We start from the raw sequence: 19,587 nt of genomic DNA on the forward strand, positions 1-19,587 counted from the left end.
CTGTTACCCCTAGATCCTGACAGAGTATATACATATGATGGGGAGGGGACTGTACATTAGGGGGGGGTGGGTGGGTGGGAGAGAAATATACATACGGCGGGGAGGGAATAAATACATGCGGTGGGGAGGAGACTGTCTATTAGGAGGTGGTGGGGGTTTTGGGCATTTACGGTGGCCAGTTTCGAATTGCAGCCTCCCGTAGGTGCTCTTTAAGAGCGGTTTTGAATGTGGGCAGGGATTCACATTCCTTTACAGCTTTGCAGCTGTTGTGGTTGGATAACACAACAGCGCAATCTTATGGCACAATATCAACAGTTAATTAGTTACTTACATATCAGCTGTTTGCTACCGTTTTGCCCTTTTGGCCGCCTGTTTCACATGTTTTATACCACGGCTTGGGTGATAGGCAACTTTATCAAGTCTCAGACCTGTTATGTCTCGGTGGGAAATACTTCCAGAACAGCTTCTACTTCGCCTCCCGACACATTCAAATGGACTGCATTTATATAGGGCTTTTATCTAAAGTGCTTTAGAATTTGTTCCTCACATTTTACCCATTCACACAGCGACGGTGGAGGAAACCATGCAAGGTGCCAACCTGTTCATTGGGAGCAGTTAGAGGTGTCTTGCTCAAGGACCAGGTTGAGACAGTGGGCATGGCAGTGCACGTATAAAGCTTTCTCATTGTGGCTCTGAATTTGCGACTGCAGACCGTTGTAGCTTCCGCTCATATTTGCGGCTCCATCGTAGCCTTGGCCCCTGATGTCTTCCACTTTTAATCCATTCTCCTCAAGGAATGTCACCACAACATTCTCCAATTCTTTTGCTGTTGTTCCACTCGCATCACAAACTTATAAAATATCTCCTTGATTTCCATCTGATGGACAAAGCGAACAACAAAGGACACTTGTTCGACATGAGAAACATCAGTTGTCTCATCCAAGAGAATGTAGAATATTTTGGAATCTTCCATTTCTTTGAGAATTACTCTTCTGACATAGGTGGCAAGGGCACTGATTATGTCATTCTGTGTCTTGTAGGACAACAGTGATGTCTGTGGTTTTTTTCTGTTGAGACTGGATGTGATTGATTTTATCAAGGTGCATTTAGATGGTGGAGTCATATTTTGCAAGTAGCTGTACAAGTTCAAGGAAATTCCCTTTGTTCAAAGATGTACCACTTTCATCATGACCCCTGAACGCCCCATCTTGCCGTGCAAGATACAATGTGATGTCTACCAGTCTTGTCATTAGCTCCCTGTTTCTTTGTCGTTCCTGTTCTCTTTTGGCTTGGCCTTCTACGTCTGCCCTCCTGAAAGCCTCTTCCAGTGGTCTCTGTTTGAAGTTGCTCCATCTTACCATGCTTACCATATGTGCTTCTGTTTGTTTATGCTCCTTAATTTTCTCTGAGCCTTTTCTCCAATTGTTAACTCCCCCTGTTCTCCAAGCTGCTTTATTATCATATTTTCTCTCTTTCAAGAAAAGTCGGCAACCAAAACAAAACATAGAATCACTTTCCATAGAATATTCTAGCCAGTGATTATCTTGATACCACTCCCTGTGGAATGAACGCCCCTCTGTCTTTGGATAAGTTAGAACTGGTTGACAAGGTCCAATAGAGCAACAAAACTCAACAAATCAGAGTGGTGGTCTATGCTGTGCTTCTGAACATGGGCTGGATCAGTGGGATATTTGAATGGCAACAGGAGAGCATTCAAGTTATTTGTTGTTGTGTCACCATCATTTCTCTCCATAGCATTATCTGCATTCTCTCTTTCCTCATCTTCTTCATCGTTTCTCTCCATACAATCATCTGCATTCTCTCTTTCCTCCACTTCTTCATTGTTTCTCTCCATACAATCATCTGCATTTTCTCCTTCCTCCACTTCTTCACCATTTCCCTTGTGAATATCTCCATCTTCATTGTCTGTACTGTCACCAATAGGGCACATCCTCTAATTTCTTTCACTCAAAAGGGCACTTTAGTGCACGTTTTTCAACCGTGGGGGCACCAATAGGGCACATCCTCTAATTTCTTTCACTCAAAAGGGCACTTAAGCGCACGTTTTTTAACCGTGCAACAAAAGTGCAACTAGGGCTAAAACCCAATGAAATAAAATAATAATAAATAATATGCTTCTTAGCAGATTTCTTAGCTTAACATAACAGACCTAAGTTTGGGGGAACTAATGGGATAACTGGGGTTGCAACAAAAGTGCAACTAGGGCTAAAAACCCAATGAAATTAAATAATAATAATAAATAATTATGCTTCTTAGCAGATTTCGTAGCTTAACATAACAGACCTACGTTTGGGGGAACTAATGGGATAACTGGGGTTGCAACAAAAGTGCAACTAAGGGCTAAAAACAAAATGAAATAAAATAATAATAATAATAAATAATATATCCTTCTTAGCAGACTTCTTAGCTTAACATGCAGGGAACTAATGGGATAACTGGGGATGTTGTTTGCTCCTGACAAGAGTCTCAAAGTCTGGGGTGATGGTAGACAAAGCAACTCTGAGGTCATGCTCAATGTCCAATCTGTTCCTCCGCTTTGTCTTCAGCTGGACCAGAGCTGAGAAGCCACTTTCACAAAGATAGGTAGTGAAAAAAAAAAAGAAAAAAAAGAAAAAGAAAAAAAAATTACCTTTTTTTCACACACATCCGCGACCCACTCAAAATGGCCCCGCGACCCACTTTTGGGTCGCGACCCACAAGTTGAGAAACACTGTTCTAGAAGGCACATAGTTGACTAGAGAATTTGCAATGTAGCTTGGTCATGTTCCATTTAGTGCTTTGTATATAAGGAGGAGGACCTTGAAATCTATTCTAAATGTTACCGGAAGCCAGTGTAGGTTAGCTAATACTGGACTGATGTGGTCTCTCCTCTTGGTTCTAGTTAGTAGCCTAGCCCGAGTTTTGAATGAGTTGGAGTCGTTCTGTGTTTTTTTTGGGAGGCCCGTGAGGAGTGCATTACAGTAATAAAGGCATGGATCAGTTTTTCAGCGTCTTTCTGATTTATAAACGGCCGTACCTTAGCTATGTTTCTAATGTGGAAAAATTATGTTTTTGTCACCTTGTTGATGTGTGATTTAAAGCTTAGGTCTGAGTCTATTATAACACCAATACTTGTAACTTCGGGTTTGATCCAAGGAGTAAGTTGCCCCATATTGCTCTGTAATATTTCTCTTTTTGTTATAGGACCGACTAGTAGGATTTCAGCTTTGTCCTTGTCGTATCCATTGACTTGATACACTTTAATTTCAACAACTAATGTGTAAATGTGTAACTTTGGTGACTGCTGGAATGCCAGCTAACAGGTTGAAACAACACACAGGACAACTGTTTCACTATTAGCGTGGGAATCCCTTCTGACTATATACTCAGGGACAATGGAGAATGTTAATGTACTCAGGACCAGAACAATGAGACCAAAAGTTACACCTCAGTGTGACTAGCTTAGTAGAGACAGCTGGTCTTTCCCAGACCCCAGACTTGCTCTGGAAATATATCTCAAGAATCACATTAATCTGACTTATTAGATAAAAAGGGATATTTGAATGTCATTAGAATTCCAACTGTCTCTGAAGATAATAGAACATGTTCTTTTACTTCTCTGTTAAAATGTTTATATATATATAATATGGAAATGTCAGTATCAATAAGGTTCAGTCTGGTAAATACAGGTTGTGTGTTTTCTTATATAGAATGTCTGGTATTGAACTATAGGTAACAAATACACTGGTTAATTCTGGAAGATATAGAGATTGTGAGGATTCGCCTGTTCCCTGGACCTTTATTCCCTGTCTCCTCACCTCACCAGCCCCCACCCTTGCGAGCATTTTCCCTGCCTCCTACTCTTCACCAGCCCCCACCCTTGTGAGAACTTTTGCCTGCCTCCTACTCTTCACCAGCCCCCACCCTTGGACATCCTTGATCCTCTACCTTCACGCTCCTGTTGGGAGTTTGCAATCACCTCGGGAGAGTACATAGGTTGCAGACTCCCCTCCAGTCCTTGTCGGGTCGTTCTGTGTTCTGGACTCTGTGTCTGTGTTCATGGAGTGCTGTACGTTACCATTCTGTACGTCACCATCACCTGCCGCGTCTCCGGCGTGAGACGACGGCCCAGCCACTCACCACCTGTCGCCGTTTGCCTGGAGTGGGACACCGTTTTCGCTCTCTAATTCTCTACGGGAGGTTTTCCAGTGTTCCCACTCCAGACGTCAAGCCCGCGCGCATCGCTCCCTATTTCCACGGGAGGATGCGTCTCTTCTCCCCGGTCCCCTGGGACCCCTGTGTTCTGCGCTGCCCGTCTGCAGCATCCGAGGAGGATCTCCGTGCCAGGCCTGGAGTGGTGTTCCCACTCCAGACGTCAAGCCGGCGCGCATCGCTCCCTATTTCCACGGGAGGATGGCGTCTCTTCGCCCCGGTCCCCTGGGACCCCTTTGTTCTGCGCTGCCCGTCTGCAGCACCCCCGAGGAGGAGGAAGAGGATCTCCGTGCCTGGAGTGGGACACCGTCTTCGCTCTCTAATTCTCTACGGGAGGTTTTCCAGTGTTCCCACTCCAGACGTCAAGCCGGCGCGTCATCGCTCCCTATTTCCACGGGAGGATGGCGCCTCTTCCCCCCGGCCTCCGCTGTCGGGCCCCTGTCCCCGTGCCAGGCCTCCGCCGTCGGAACTCTGTCCTCATCCCTGTAAGCAGCTCTGGCCCTCGCCCTGTCCAAGGCCTTAACCCTGTTCTCTGTCCCTGTCTCCAGCCCGCCTCTCCGGGCCTCTGTCCCTGTCCCCCTCTCCAGTGCCCCTGGTCCTGGCCCTGACACTTAGCCCTGGTCCTTAGCCCTGGCCCTTAGCCTTAGTCCCTTAGCCTGTTCGCCTCTTAAAGGCACAGTGTCGCATTTTCCATATTTCCTTGACTCTAGTGTTTTTGTGTTTTCCCTTAAAGGGACTGTGCCGCTTTTTGTTATGTAATAAATATTTGCCCTGTTTTGGCTTACTCTCATACCTGTCTTGTGTTGTGCGATTGGGGTCGGTTACAAACCAACAGTACGACCCGACCAACAGTACGACCCGACCAATCGACGACCCCAGCCAGCACAGACAGTGTATGTGAGTTAGCCCCTGTTAGTTCCCTCTAGTTCCCTCTAACCCACTCTAGCTCCCTCTAGCTCCCTCTAGTTCCCCTGTTAGTTCCCCTGTTAGTTCCCCTGTTAGTTCCCCTGTTAGTTCCCCTGTTGACTCCCCTGTTAGCTCCCCTGTTAGCCTCGTTAGCTCCCCTGTTAGCTACCCTGTTCCCCACAGCTAGGACTGTGCTTTCAGCTAGCTTGTTCTCCTTTGCTAGTCCAGCCCTGTCTGCTAGCCTAGCTCCGGCAGCTAGCGCAGCCTCTATGCTAATGTAGCAGTACAGCTAGCATAGGCCCTGTAGCTAGCAATGCTTTGGCAGCTACCCAGTCCCTCTGCTAGCCCCACTTTGGGTGTAGCTTCCCCTGCTAGCATGGCCCAGTTTTTTGTTTGTTTGTTGCCTTGTCTGGTCCCCTGCCCCGCTGTCTGGTTTTTTGGTCGCCCGGTGGCTCCCGTGGAGGGGGAGGTACTGTGAGGATTCGCCTGTTCCCTGGACCTTTATTCCCTGTCTCCTCACCTCACCAGCCCCCACCCTTGCGAGCATTTTCCCTGCCTCCTACTCTTCACCAGCCCCCACCCTTGTGAGAACTTTTGCCTGCCTCCTACTCTTCACCAGCCCCCACCCTTGGACATCCTTGATCCTCTACCTTCACGCACCTGTTGGGAGTTTGCAATCACCTCGGGAGAGTACATAGGTTGCAGACTCCCCTCCAGTCCTTGTCGGGTCGTTTTGTGTTCTGGACTCTGTGTCTGTGTTCATGGAGTGCTGTACGTTACAATTCTGTACGTCACCATCACCTGCCGCGTCTCCGGCGTGAGACGACGGCCCAGCCACTCACCACCTGTCGCCGTTTGCCTGGAGTGGGACACCGTCTTCGCTCTCTAATTCTATACGGGAGGTTTTCCAGTGTTCCCACTCCAGACGTCAAGCCGGCGCGCATCGCTCCCTATTTCCACGGGAGGATGCGTCTCTTCCCCCCGGCCTCCGCTGTCGGGCCCCTGTCCCCGTGCCAGGCCTCCGCCGTCGGAACCCTGTCCTCATCCCTGTAAGCAGCTCTGGCCCTCGCCCTGTCCAAGGCCTTAACCCTGTTCTCTGTCCCTGTCTCCAGCCCGCCTCTCCGGGCCTCTGTCCCTGTCCCCCTCTCCAGTGCCCCTGGTCCTGGCCCTGACACTTAGCCCTGGTCCTTAGCCCTGGCCCTTAGCCTTAGTCCCTTAGCCTGTTCGCCTCTTAAAGGCACAGTGCCGCATTTTCCATATTTCCTTGACTCTAGTGTTTTTGTGTTTTCCCTTAAAGGGACTGTGCCGCTTTTTGTTATGTAATAAATATTTGCCCTGTTTTGGCTTACTCTCATACCTGTCTTGTGTTGTGCGATTGGGGTCGGTTACAAACCATAACAGAGATCAAGAGTCATGCCATATAACTGGGTTATCATGAAAATAGGTTATCTACATCAATGCTTGGTATCAAACGGAAGGAAATTACATACACCGGTTGAATATTACAGTAGAAGTTATGAAAATAGAACTGTTTTCATTGGGGTCATTTGCTACAACAAGTACTGGCTTTGCTCTGAGTAAAACCGGGGGAGAAGTCAAAATGCCACCTCAGCAGAAGCCACAGACAGCAGACCCCCTGGGCTGCAGACAACACACCCATATATATAGACATGATGGCAGAGAGGAAGAAACCCAGAAAAAGCACAACTCTTGTTCTGTTTGGAAGACATCTCATTGGTAGAGACAATGTTTTGGATGTAACTCTGATTGGCTGAAAGTAGTCTAACCCGTGATGTCATGCTTAGTATAAAAGAGAAAAACAGTATTAAATCGGGAGGTCAGGCACCCGGTCTGAGCCTCCTCCGTCCCCATTCTTCAATTGACAAACCTGTGAATATGTGAGTATAGACTTGTTTGAATGTATAGAACTGAACTGTTAGTTTGACTAGATGTGTAAAGCCAATTTGATGGGCTCCAGGAATGTGAGAGTATCTATAACCATGTATTCATATTTGTTAAGTGATTAATCCCTGTGTGCTGTGCTGCTCCTTTTCCACTTGGGCCTCAGACAATAAAGCAATGGGTTAAATTCAAGCTCTGTTGTGTGACTGAAAACAAATTTTCCCCTCCAGACTAGGAGTCTTGGGGGGAAAGCCTATTTCACCATTCTTCTCTCCATTCAGCAAACTGTGTATACTGTAACTAACGTAATATGTTTAGATAAGTTACGACATCCTCATTTAATTTTAGGAAGTTGTTTGTCATCCATTTGTTTATTGCTAAGAGACAGGCGGAAATGGAGTTAATAGCTGTGTGATCATTTGGTTCAGCGGAGATGTACAATTGTGTGTCATCTGCATAACTATGAAAACATACATTGTGTTTTCTAATGATGTCTCATAGTGGCAGCATGTATACTAAGTACTAAATACCTGTATGTCCCTATGCCATAAATGTCATGTATGTTGTGTATGTCATAAATGTCGATATGAATTGAAAATGGGGGACCCTGATGTAAACAAGACAAACGTCTTTCTCTGGTCTGCATCCCCTTAACAATTGTGTGTATTGAGCCGTACTGTATTGTACCCATTCTGCAATCTGTTAAATAAAGTTTTCATTCATTCATTCATTAGTGAGAATAATAATGGCCCAAGGCAGCTCCCCTGTGGAACTCTGAAGTAGGTGTCATGTTTCTCAGAAGAATGATCTCCAAGCCTGACGTAATATTTTCTCCTTTTGATTATGTTCTGAACCAGTTCAATACATAGTCAGAGAGACCAACTAACTTTTCTAGACGATTTATTAGGATATCATGGTCGATCGTGTCAAACGTGAAATTCCTCCATGATGTTGTTTTCTTTGAGAAATGAGTTTATTTGTATTGAGACTATGTTTTCAAGTATCTTGTTGATGAATGGGAGGTTGGATATCGGCCTATAGTTGGTCAGTACATTACTGTCTAGTTTGGGTTTCTTTAGTAAGGGTCTTACGACGGCTGTTTTGAATGTGTCTGGGAAAATGCCTGTCAGAAGCGATGTATTTATAATATTTAGGACATGACTTGCAATATTCGCTTAAAAAAGGCTGTGGGTATAGGATCAATATACAGGAAGTGGAGGAGTTACATTCCATGACAGTTTTGTAAAGCTCAGTTGATGTAATGCAAGCAAATTTTCCGATGGTTACTTTTTCACATGGTTTGCTGATAGTGTCCATGTTTGTATCAGGACTAATGCTGGCTCTAATTTAAGTTATTTTGTTATTGAAGAATAATGCTAGTTCTTCACATTTTGATGCATTTACATTTACATTTAGTCATTTAGCTGACGACTTTAGCGACTTACAAGTTCTGTATGACAAGTCATACAGTGGAGGGGTGGGGGTAGTGTTGAGTACCTGGTCGATGGCTGAGAATAATATTCTAGTGTTTCCAGCATTCTCTGTCATAATCTTAGAAAAATAGTCCTTTCTTGCCACTCGTATTTCTTTGTTAAGTAATATATATTTACGTACCTTAAACTAACCCCAACCTTTACCCTAACTTTCTATCATCATAGTATTGCTGTGTTTGTAACAGGGTGGGTGGGTGGATTGGTCTAGTGGTGCACTTACATTTACATTTACATTTAGTCATTTAGCTGACGCTTTTATCCAAAGCGACTTACAAGTTCTGTACGACAAGCCATCAGGAAGGGCACAACTCTATCAGCTGAGTAACAATGTTCGTCAAAGTGTTGAGTGCTACAGTGTAGGTTAGTTTATTAGGACAAGTGCATGACAGTATGGTTAGTTAGGGTTAGATCATTTTTTTTTTTTTTTTTTTTTTAATTCAGATAATGGTTGAAGAAGTGCGTCTTTAGTCGACGGCGAAAGATTGGACGTGTTTCGGCTGTCCTAACTGGGGTGGGTAGTTCATTCCACCATTGTGGGGCAAGGACTGAGAATAGGCGACTTCTCTTTGATGACCCTCCCGGAGCTTGGATAGGAGTAGGTCTGAGGCGGCCAGAAGAAGCAGAGCGTAGGGGTCTTGAGGGTGTGTAGTTAGAGACCATTGACCGGAGGTAGGCGGGAGCAGTTCCCTTTGCCGCACGGTATGCTAGGTCGAGGGCCTTGAAGCGGATTCGTGCAGCAATGGGGAGCCAGTGCAGGTCCCTAAGAAGTGGGGTGACATGGGCCGACTTCGGTAGGTTTGAGATCAGGCGGGCCGCTGCGTTCTGAATGAGTTGAAGAGGCTTAGTGGCAGTGGCCGGGAGGCCAGCGAGCAGTGCGTTGCAGTAGTCGAGGCGGGAGATGACTGTTGATTGGACGAGGAGTTGGGTGGATTCTTTTGTCAGGAAGGGGCGGATCCTTCTGACGTTGCTCAGGAGGAATCGGCAGGTTCTGGTTGTCGCTGCGATGTGAGCAGAGAAGTTCAACTGGTCGTCGAGGACAACACCAAGGTTCTTGGCGGTCGGGGACGCGGTCACAGCTGCATTCTCGACTGTGATGGAAAGGTCGGTCAGGGGGGAGGATTTGGCCGGCAGGTGGAGCAATTCTGTTTTGCTTAGGTTCAGTTTGAGGTGGTTGGTCGTCATCCAGGCGGAGATGTCAGACAGACAGGCCGAGATCCGCTCAGAGACGTGGATATCTGAGGGAGGGAAGGAGAGGAAGAGTTGAGTATCGTCGGCATAACAGTGGTAGGAGAAGCCATGAGACGTGATAATGTTACCCAGTGATTTAGTGTAGAGGGAGAAGAGAAGGGGTCCTAAAACCGAGCCCTGGGGGACACCCGTCCGCAGGGGGCGGGTGGCCGACAGGGTCCCTCTCCATGACACTTGGTAGGAGCGGTCATTGAGGTATGATGACAACCATGTCAGCGCAGAGCCAGCCACTCCCATTCCTGCGAGGGCCGCGAGGAGGATCTGGTGGTTGACTGTGTCGAAGGCTGCAGATAGATCTAGGAGAATCAGGACAGAGGAGAGGCCTTTCGCTTTTGCTAAGTGAAGTGCCTCTGTGACCGCAATGAGGGCTGTCTCTGTGGAGTGACCAGTTCTGAAGCCTGACTGATTAGGGTCTAGGAGGTCATTCTGTAATGACCTCCTAGAGGTCATTGTTAGTTCAACTAACTGATTGTGCTTCACGAAACGAAAATATATTAGTTATTTAAATATATATATATATATATATATATATATATATATATATATATATATATATATATATATATATATATATATATATATATATATATATATATATATATATATATATATATATATATATATATATATAAACTATGGATGAGTCGGTCGCAGTCAGTCAGACCCAGGTGCTGGTTGACCGCGACCGACTCATTCATAGTTTACATAACATATTGTACATTATGTACCTTTTTCCTGTGGTCGATTAAGTACTTCATTTACATTTTGATGAGACCGCGTTGGGGAGATAGAACTGCCTCACCATGCGGAGTGACTGGAGAGAAGGGGTCTTCTTTAGCTGGCCGGAGGCCTGGCTGGGGTTCGGGGAGGCCTGGCTGGGGCCGTTGCGGGACTTGGCGCTCAGCTGATCCAGGCTGCTGGATCTTCCCTTCCCGAGCGCCTTCCCCGCACCGCTCAGCCCCATGGCCGAGAAGATGCGACGCAGCGAGAGCCGGGAGCGTCCCTCCCGTGAACTGGAGTCCGTCCCCACCAACCTGGAGGGATGTCGAGAGGGAGGGAACTCTGATCAACAAGAAAGCGAGCGGAAAATTGACAGACTTGACCGAGGTTATTATTACAGCCCCCGGTATTTGGGAAAAAGATGATTTGAAATGCTTATTTAAGGTTCCTTGTTACATTGGTTATTGTGAGACTACCAATATGGTAACTTCAATGGAAGGCCAATTTGGACCATACTACAATTGTCCCTTCTATAAAAGGGCTTCCTTCACCATACTGTTCAGACAAATTTGAATTCTAACAGTGTCATTGTTAAACAGCCCCGATCAAATAGCTGTAATAAATGTAGGAATGTTTTAATTCATACACTATGCCTACTTTGATATGAAAAGTTCCTCCAAAATGCAACATATCCATTTCCGGGCTGAGCTATTTACATTAAATCAATTAATATATGACACCAACCAGTGAGAGATTCAGTTCAACTTTAATGCCATCAATACTTTGTGTAAGAGTCACTTTCCCCCAAATGCAGAGTATCTAATAGTAACTATAATAATCACAACTACCTACCTCATACTAGTCTACCCATATAACTCTGTATGATAGCATGTACAATAGTGATGTATATACTGTATATATACATTTATATATTATATTTGACCACATATATATATATGAATATACCTGCATATAATTATTCTATATACCTACTTATACACCTGCATATAACTCTGTATGATAGCATGTACAATAATTCTGTATATACATATTTATTCTTGCCGTATATATATATATATATATATATGTACATGTATACCTGCATATAATCCTTTTGACATATCTGTACATATCCCTTACCTGCTCTTACTAGTCATACTGCTAGCCAGTATGACTACTATAGTGTCTTTATACCTGTATCACTGTACTACAAATGTGTACATACATCTGAGTAGCACTATACTCAGTTTAATCACGAGCCACCCGAACAACTGCCTCTTTGAACTGCTGCGGTCAGGCAAGCGATACCGGAGTCTTAAGGCGAGCACAGAAAGACTCAGAAGAAGCTTCTATCCCCAGGCCATCAGGCTGCTAAACGAACAATAATCACTATGCAACAACCATCAAATGCACACAGCACACACACCCACACGCACACACTCACTCAAACAAACAACACACTGCAGCACCCACTCTCCACACTTTAGATCACACAAACACACTTACACTTTATATTTATTGATAAAGGATTTGCACTACAACTCGTACACCTACTGTGAATTGTACCTAAATTGCACCTCGTCCCATTTCTCCATTTCTGCCTTGCACTATATAGTATTGTATATTAGTACACTGCACAGTATTGTATATTGTATGGTAACTACGTCTATTCTGCATCGAACATTGTACATATGTCTAAACTGAACACTGTGACCTCATTTTTTTTACTTCTAATTTTACTATGTTATTTTATTTCATACTTATCTTGTCTTGCACAGTCTCTGGAGCGCAACAGTAAGAAGCATTTTGTATAAAAGTATTCTGTACTTCTGTATGACAACTATTAAAGAAACTTGAAACTTGAACTTGAAACTTGTACATTGTATATTACTATTGCACTACTGTTACATTTGCACTCGGACACTTGGATGCCAAACTTCCTTTTGTTGTACTGCACTGTACTGTATAATGACAATAATCTAATCTAATGTAATTTAACAATGCAGCTCTTCATACCATATTTAGAAGCGTTCCTATTCATATGACCTCGTCCCTGTCGGCCGGACAGACAGCAGAGGTCAGTGTTGAGCTGTAAACGCTTCAGCAGAGGTCAGTGTTGAGCTGTAAACGCTTCAGCAGAGGTCAGTGTTGAGCTGTAAACGCTTCAGCAGAGGTCAGTGTTGAGCTGTAAAGCTTCAACAGACAGGAGATGTCAGTGTTGAGCTGTAAAGCTTCAACAGACAGGAGATGTCAGTGTTGAGCTGTAAAGCTTCAACAGACAGGAGATGTCAGTGTTGAGCTGTAAAGCTTCAACAGAGGCAGAGGCTGCTGTTTCTGAACCCAGCGGTTTTGACCTACTTTCTGTGAAAAATCTGAGGAAAGCCACAAATGCATCTGATGACTCCATCTGACTGACTGACTGACTGTGGTTGGGAAGATGATATTTCCTTTAGGCTCCTACTCAACCCTCTAGACTAGAAATTAAGATTTTGAATTTGGACATTTGGATTTGCTAATACATTTTTCATCCAACTGTGTTAAATGGTCACGTTGTTCTTTTTTTGTGGCTTAGAACTACTGCAATATGTTGGTTTAATATTTAATGAGCGCAACCCCTGCACATTTTCTTTTGACCTTTTGGTAATCGATTGTACTGTAGGGCATTTCTGCTGTGGAAGATGAGCTGTAGAATAGATTAGATTAGATTAAAATGTATTGTCATTATACAGTACGTAAGTACAGTACAGCTAAATTAAATTTGGCATCCAACCAGGGTTCAAATGTAACAGTAAAGTGCAATAGTAATATACAATGTACAGGTCATTAAACTGGGTATATAATATATAATAGTACTACTAATAGTATAGTATAGTTATAGTGCTAATCAGATGTATGTACAGAGTTGTAGTACAGTGATACAGGTATAAAGACACTATCAATCTCTACTCCCTCATTCACATTGGCCTATATGATAGGATTAGATTAGAAATAAATCATGCTGATTAAATGGATTGAATTTGGATTTTATATTGCAATCACTGATCATCTGTTGTAATTGAGACTGTACTATTCCCCGCTCTCAAACCTGATTGCTGTTCACTCAGAACAGAAAATGTTGCAGAATAACATTAATTATGGCCCTGTTCCATTTAAAGGATAACTTTGCTATTTTGGACCTTATACCATATTCACGGTCTGTCTACCAGGTACCTGACACACAGACTATAATGTCACTGATGGGTCCAGTATTGAGATACAATTTCCCTGCAGGCTCTCACTGGGCTACGATAGCAGACAATGGGAATCATAAATGCTTTGCAAAAACAACGATAAATGTGTTTTTCTGAGACGAGAAGCTCAAGGTGTATTCTAACCGGTCTCACTATGCTCTCCTATGAAATGTCTCACAATCTGAATGAAACAGAACAATTTCACCGACCACACTACGCACTGTAAACTTCTGCACTCTAGCTAGTTGTAGAGAGAGGCGGGCCACTTGAAAAGCAGCTGATCGAATTGTAGAAATGGCCGGTATGAGAGCAGACGGGTAAACACACGTGCGAAAGAGCTCCTGGTCAAATGAGTGAAAAAACGGATAAAAAAAGACCCGAAAAGTAATTAAAAAGGAAAATGCTCACGAGAAGTAAGGAAGAGACAACGATTGTGAAGGAAATAGAAATGGAGAACATACGAGAAGGAGAGAATCCGAAGAAACAGAATCCCCGGAGCGAAGCCGAGAAAAGCCAGACGAAAGAAGGGGGAGGTACCGCTGAGGCAGACACGGGAATGCCAGGATGGGCCGTGGTCATGCAGGCCGGGATACTGGAGAACATAACAGCGGCGATAAAACTGAACACGGACACGATAAGGAATGATATTGGGAAGCTACGGGAGGAATTGAGGAAGGAACAGGAGGACTTCAGAGGTGAAATGAATACAGAAATCAAAAGCGTGGAGGAGAAGATGGCGGAACAGAACAGAAACGTGACCGAGTTACAGACTAGGACTGCTCACGCGGAGGAATGGAACACGGAGATACACGAGGTATTAACATGTGTGATTCAGAAACAAGAACAGATGGAGACAAAGATGTCGGACATGGAGGGGAGGTCTCGGAGAAATAACATCAGAATATGGGGACTGAAAGAAGGAGTCGAAGGGGAATCGGTGACCCTATATGTGGAAAAACTTATCAAAGAACAAATGAAGGAAACGGGACTGGAAAAAATGGAGATACAGAGGGCCCACAGGGCGTTGGCTCCGAGACCACAACCGGACAGACCTCCGAGGGCGGTGATTATTAACTTTCTGAGATTCGAGGTTAAGGAATTGGTACTCAGAACCGCGTGGACCAAGAAGATTGAAATCGAAGGGAAAAGACTATCATTTGATCACGACTACTCGACAGCGGTAGCGATAACACGCAGGTCCTACGCGGGACTGAAGAAAACCCTGAAAGAAAACGGAATGAGATTCCAGTCACCCATGACCTCGCTAAGGATTCACTGGGAGGAAGGGACGGTGACGTACGCGACGGCACGAGAAGCGGAGCGAGAGATGAGACGGCGAGGGATGAGGATGTCGGAGGACGGAGAAGGAAGGAGGCGGGAGGAACAGACGCGGAGCCTGCACCAGAGATTGGAGGGAGCACGCAGGTGGATCAGAGCCGGAGACCGAAACAGGAGGGAGGAGAGAGGAGGAGGCGGAGGTGAAACGTGACGGAGCGAGGACTGAGACGGATGAGGAGGCCAGACGGAGAGGAGGCGGGAGGAGGCGAACGGATGAGTACACACACAAGAGATTGAAAAAACTATTCAAATAGAGACAAAGTATAGAAACTGAAATAACATATACATAAGCACACATTCCCAGGTAGAGGCAGGATATAGAAATGAACGTAACGTATACATGGACACATAATACACAAGCTGATGGAGGAAATAAATGGAAATATAACTAGGTTTGATAGGTGAGACACAGAACATACTGAAACAGATATATAGACACATGCTGTGAGTAACACAGTTGGGAGGGATTAAGGGGATAAATGGACATCACATAGAAAATAGAGGAGAGGAAAAGAAAATAATAAGGGGTACACGGGAGGCACCGCACACGGATATGGGAGGAAGGAGGGACAATGAAACATATGAGTCACATTGAGAGGGACCAAGAAAAGAGGGTCTTTGATCAAAAGGAAGGACAGAGCGCTTTTTGACCAGGAGCTCGAAAGCAAAAAAAAACAGTAAGAAAGCTGGACAAATATGACGAGCGATTGGGGGCAAGGGTTTCAAACCCCCAAGCCGTCAGGAGGGGGCCCCTCGTTAGGAGAGCAATTACCCCTCACCCACCAGCAGGGGACAGGGGGGGACACAGGGCCCCCCCCGAACGCCTTGGGAGCACTTTATGTAAAGTTTATGTTTTTTATTTATGTTAATCACTATATGTATTCGGTGAAGAGAGCGGAGGCTCCAACCGGAGGGGGGAATGAGTGTGACATGGGGGGGACTGACAGGCGAAAGAAGAAGAAAGATGACAAGGGTTAAAGGTATAAAAATGATGTCGTTAAACGTTAATGGAATGAATAATGCGATAAAAAGGGGCAAAGTGATGTTGAAATGTAAAAAAAGTGAGATGGAAGTGATTTTTCTGCAGGAGACACATTTGGTAGCACAGGGTCATGAGAAACTGAAGAGATTTGGATATGAAAATGCATACTATAGTTCCTTTGAACAAAACCCGAGGAGAGGAGTAATCACGTTAATCAAAAACACAGTCAAATTTGAATTGATCAAGGAAGTAAGAGACAAGGAGGGAAGGTTTGTTCTGGTGAAGGGGAAAATGGAGGGCCAAATGGTTACGTTAGTAAATGTTTATGCACCCCCAGAGAGTGAGAGGGATTTATATGAGACCATTTTTGACATGATAGTGTTGGAACTAGAAGGGATATTGATATGTACGGGAGATTTTAACGTAGTACTGAATCACGACCTAGACACCACGAGTACTAGAAAAGGACGGGCGCCCATCAGTAGATATATGAATATTCAGATGACGGAAATGGGAATTACAGACGTTTGGAGGGAGATGCACGCCATGGACAGGGAATACACACATTACTCACACCCACACGTGACATATGCGAGAATAGACTACTTTTTGATGACGACAGGGGACAGTTACAGGGCACGGGAGAGCAGTATAGGAGTAGCGGACATATCGGATCACAGTGCCATATATCTGACAGTAGATCTAGAAGGGAGACGGAGGAACACGATTTGGAGACTAAATGTAGGAATATTAAATAACAAAGGGGTGGTGAGTCAGATCAAGGAGGAGATAGCCAGATATAAGGAAGAAAATGACAACGGGGCGGTAGACCCGAACATTCTATGGGACACACTGAAGGTAGTGATAAGGGGGAAATTGATGGAAAAAACAGCAATGCTGAAGAAGGCCAGAACGGAGACATATCACAATCTGATAGGGAAGCTGAAGAAGCTAGAGGGGCCAGGATAAATAGGGAATTATTGACGGAAATAGAAAAGAAAGCGAGGTTCATGAAACAAACGTACTATGAAGGGGGACCAAAAGCGACCAGACTGTTGGCTAGGAGAATTAGAATGCAACAGAAGTTGAACACGATACACACAATAAGGGATACAAAGACTAATGAAATATTGAGGGACCCAGCTGAAATAGAGAGGACATTTAGAGAATACTATGAGAAATTATACACACAGCCAAAAGCAGCGGGAGAAGAGGAAATAGAAACATATCTGGAGAAGCTAGAGTTACCATCGATAGGGAAAGAACAGAATGAAGAATTAAATAAAATAATTACGGAACAAGAACTGGAAGATGCAATTAGTAGAGCTAAAAACAACAAGTCTCCGGGGAGCGACGGATTCCCATCGGAATTCTACAAGACATTTAGAACTGAATTAGCACCCATGTTAGGGGCGGCGTTCAGACACACGATGGAAGAGGGAAAAATGCCCCCCTCGTGGAAGGAAGCCATAATCACCACGATACCGAAGGAAGGGAAGGATAGGGAATTATGTAGTAGTTTCAGACCTGTGTCCATACTCAACGTAGATTACAAGATGTATACATCGATAATATCAAAAAGATTTGAGACGTTTATGCCAGACATTATAGATGAAGATCAAACTGGATTTATTAAAGGGAGACAGACACAGGACAACGTGAGAAAGACATTACACATAGTAGAGGAGATACAAAAACAAGGGGGTAGCGCGGTACTGATTAGCCTAGATGCAGAAAAAGCGTTCGACAGTGTGAGCTGGACATTTTTATATAAAACATTGATGAGGTTCGGACTGAACGAGAGGGCGATGAAGATGATCAAGGCACTATATCAAGAACCGACAGCGAGGGTTAAGGTGAATGGCAGCTTGACGGATAGAATCAGATTAGAGAGGGCTACCAGACAGGGATGTTGTCTCTCACCGACGCTCTTCGCCGTTTTCATAGAACCACTGGCACAACTGATCAGACAGACCGAGGACATCAAGGGAGTAAGGATAAAGGGAACGGAATATAAACTAGGCCTATTTGCAGACGACGTGATAGTATACATGAGGCAACCAGAAAAGAGCTTCCCGGCACTGATGGATCTACTGAAGGAATATGGCCACTACTCAGGATACAAACTAAACGTGACAAAGACACAGACCTTAGCATGGAACTATTCTCCAACGACGGAAATTAGAGAACAGTACGGGATAAGATGGGACATGGACAAGATTAAATACTTAGGGGTGAACATCACGAGAGGGGTGGAGAAACTGTTTGAGGCGAATTATACACAGATAAATCAGAACATAAAGAGAGACCTAGAGAGATGGACAGTAATGCCCTTGGACTTCAATTCAAGAATAGAGGTCATTAAAATGAACATACTATCAAGGTTACTGTACCTATTCCAGTCATTACCCATACAAATACCACAGAATCAATTCAGGGAGTGGGACAGACTGATATCGAGGTTCATATGGGCGGGGAGAAGACCACGGGTCAGATATAAAACACTACAACTACCAAAGGAAGAGGGAGGGATGGCAGTACCCAGCCTACAAGATTATTACTATGCAGCACAACTGAGAGCAGTGACGTGCTGGTGTAACGACAGATATGAGGCAAGATGGAAAGACATTGAAAAAGAAGGGGAGGGATACAAGGTACAAGCTCTGGTGGGGGATAGGGAACTATTTAAAGAAAAAGAGGGACTATTAGATCCAATCACCAAATACACCTTGACCATATGGAACAGAGTAGTAAAAACACACAAATTGGAGAAGCAGTCAGGGGTCCTGAGATGGGTAGCACATGACAAGAGATTCAAACCAGGGAGGTTAGACCACGGATTCAGAAGGTGGGAGAGGGGGGGGCAACAGCAATATGCAAAATGATAGAGAAGGGAGAAATGCAGACACTACAAAAATTAAAGGAGAAATTTGGACTAGAAAACAGGGACCACTTCAGATATCTACAGGTTAGAGACTACTACAACAAAGAAATAAGGGGGGCCAAAGACGAGGAACAGAATGGAATAATAAAGATGATAGTATGGGCATACGAAGGGGGGCAAGGAAGAGTAATATCAGCAATATACCGGGCTATAATGACCAGCAAGGGACACACGACCGATTACATAAGGGAGAAATGGGAGAGAGAGCTAGAGATAGAAATAACAGGGAAGGAATGGGGGAACATATGCGAGGTACAACACTCAACAACAGGATCGAGAATATGGAAAGAATTTGGATGGAAAAACATAATCAGATTCTTTATAACCCCAGAGCTGAAGGGAAAATATGCACCAACACAAAAAGCATGCTGGAGGATGTGTGGGAAGGAGGGGGCAAATCACACGCACATATTCTGGGGATGTCAGAAGCTGAAGGGGTATTGGGAGGAGATAGGGGAAGCAATGATCAGAATATTAGGATACGGGATACCACAAACAGGACTGGTGCTTTACTTAGGAGACCTGACACACGAGGGAATACAAGGGGGGGACAAATATTTAATAAAGATAATGTTGATAGCGGCCAGAAAAGCAATAACGAGACTGTGGTAT

At 44.5% G+C, this 19,587-nt stretch overlaps 1 protein-coding gene across 1 annotated transcript in view; it reads right to left on the reverse strand.

Annotated features, from left to right (window-relative positions):
• The window catches only part of kiaa1614 (KIAA1614 ortholog), an 80,640-nt gene that overhangs the window by 6,187 nt on the left and 54,866 nt on the right, over positions 1–19,587 (reverse strand). The window contains exon 7 of the mRNA XM_084310790.1: positions 10,564–10,795. Coding sequence (XP_084166916.1) covers positions 10,564–10,795 — 232 coding nt within the window. The remainder of the gene's footprint in view (positions 1–10,563; positions 10,796–19,587) is intronic.

This window comes from Notolepis coatsorum (genome assembly GCF_963971535.1).
Source record: "Notolepis coatsorum genome assembly, chromosome: 3".
NCBI classification, from domain to species: Eukaryota; Metazoa; Chordata; class Actinopteri; order Aulopiformes; family Paralepididae; genus Notolepis; species Notolepis coatsorum.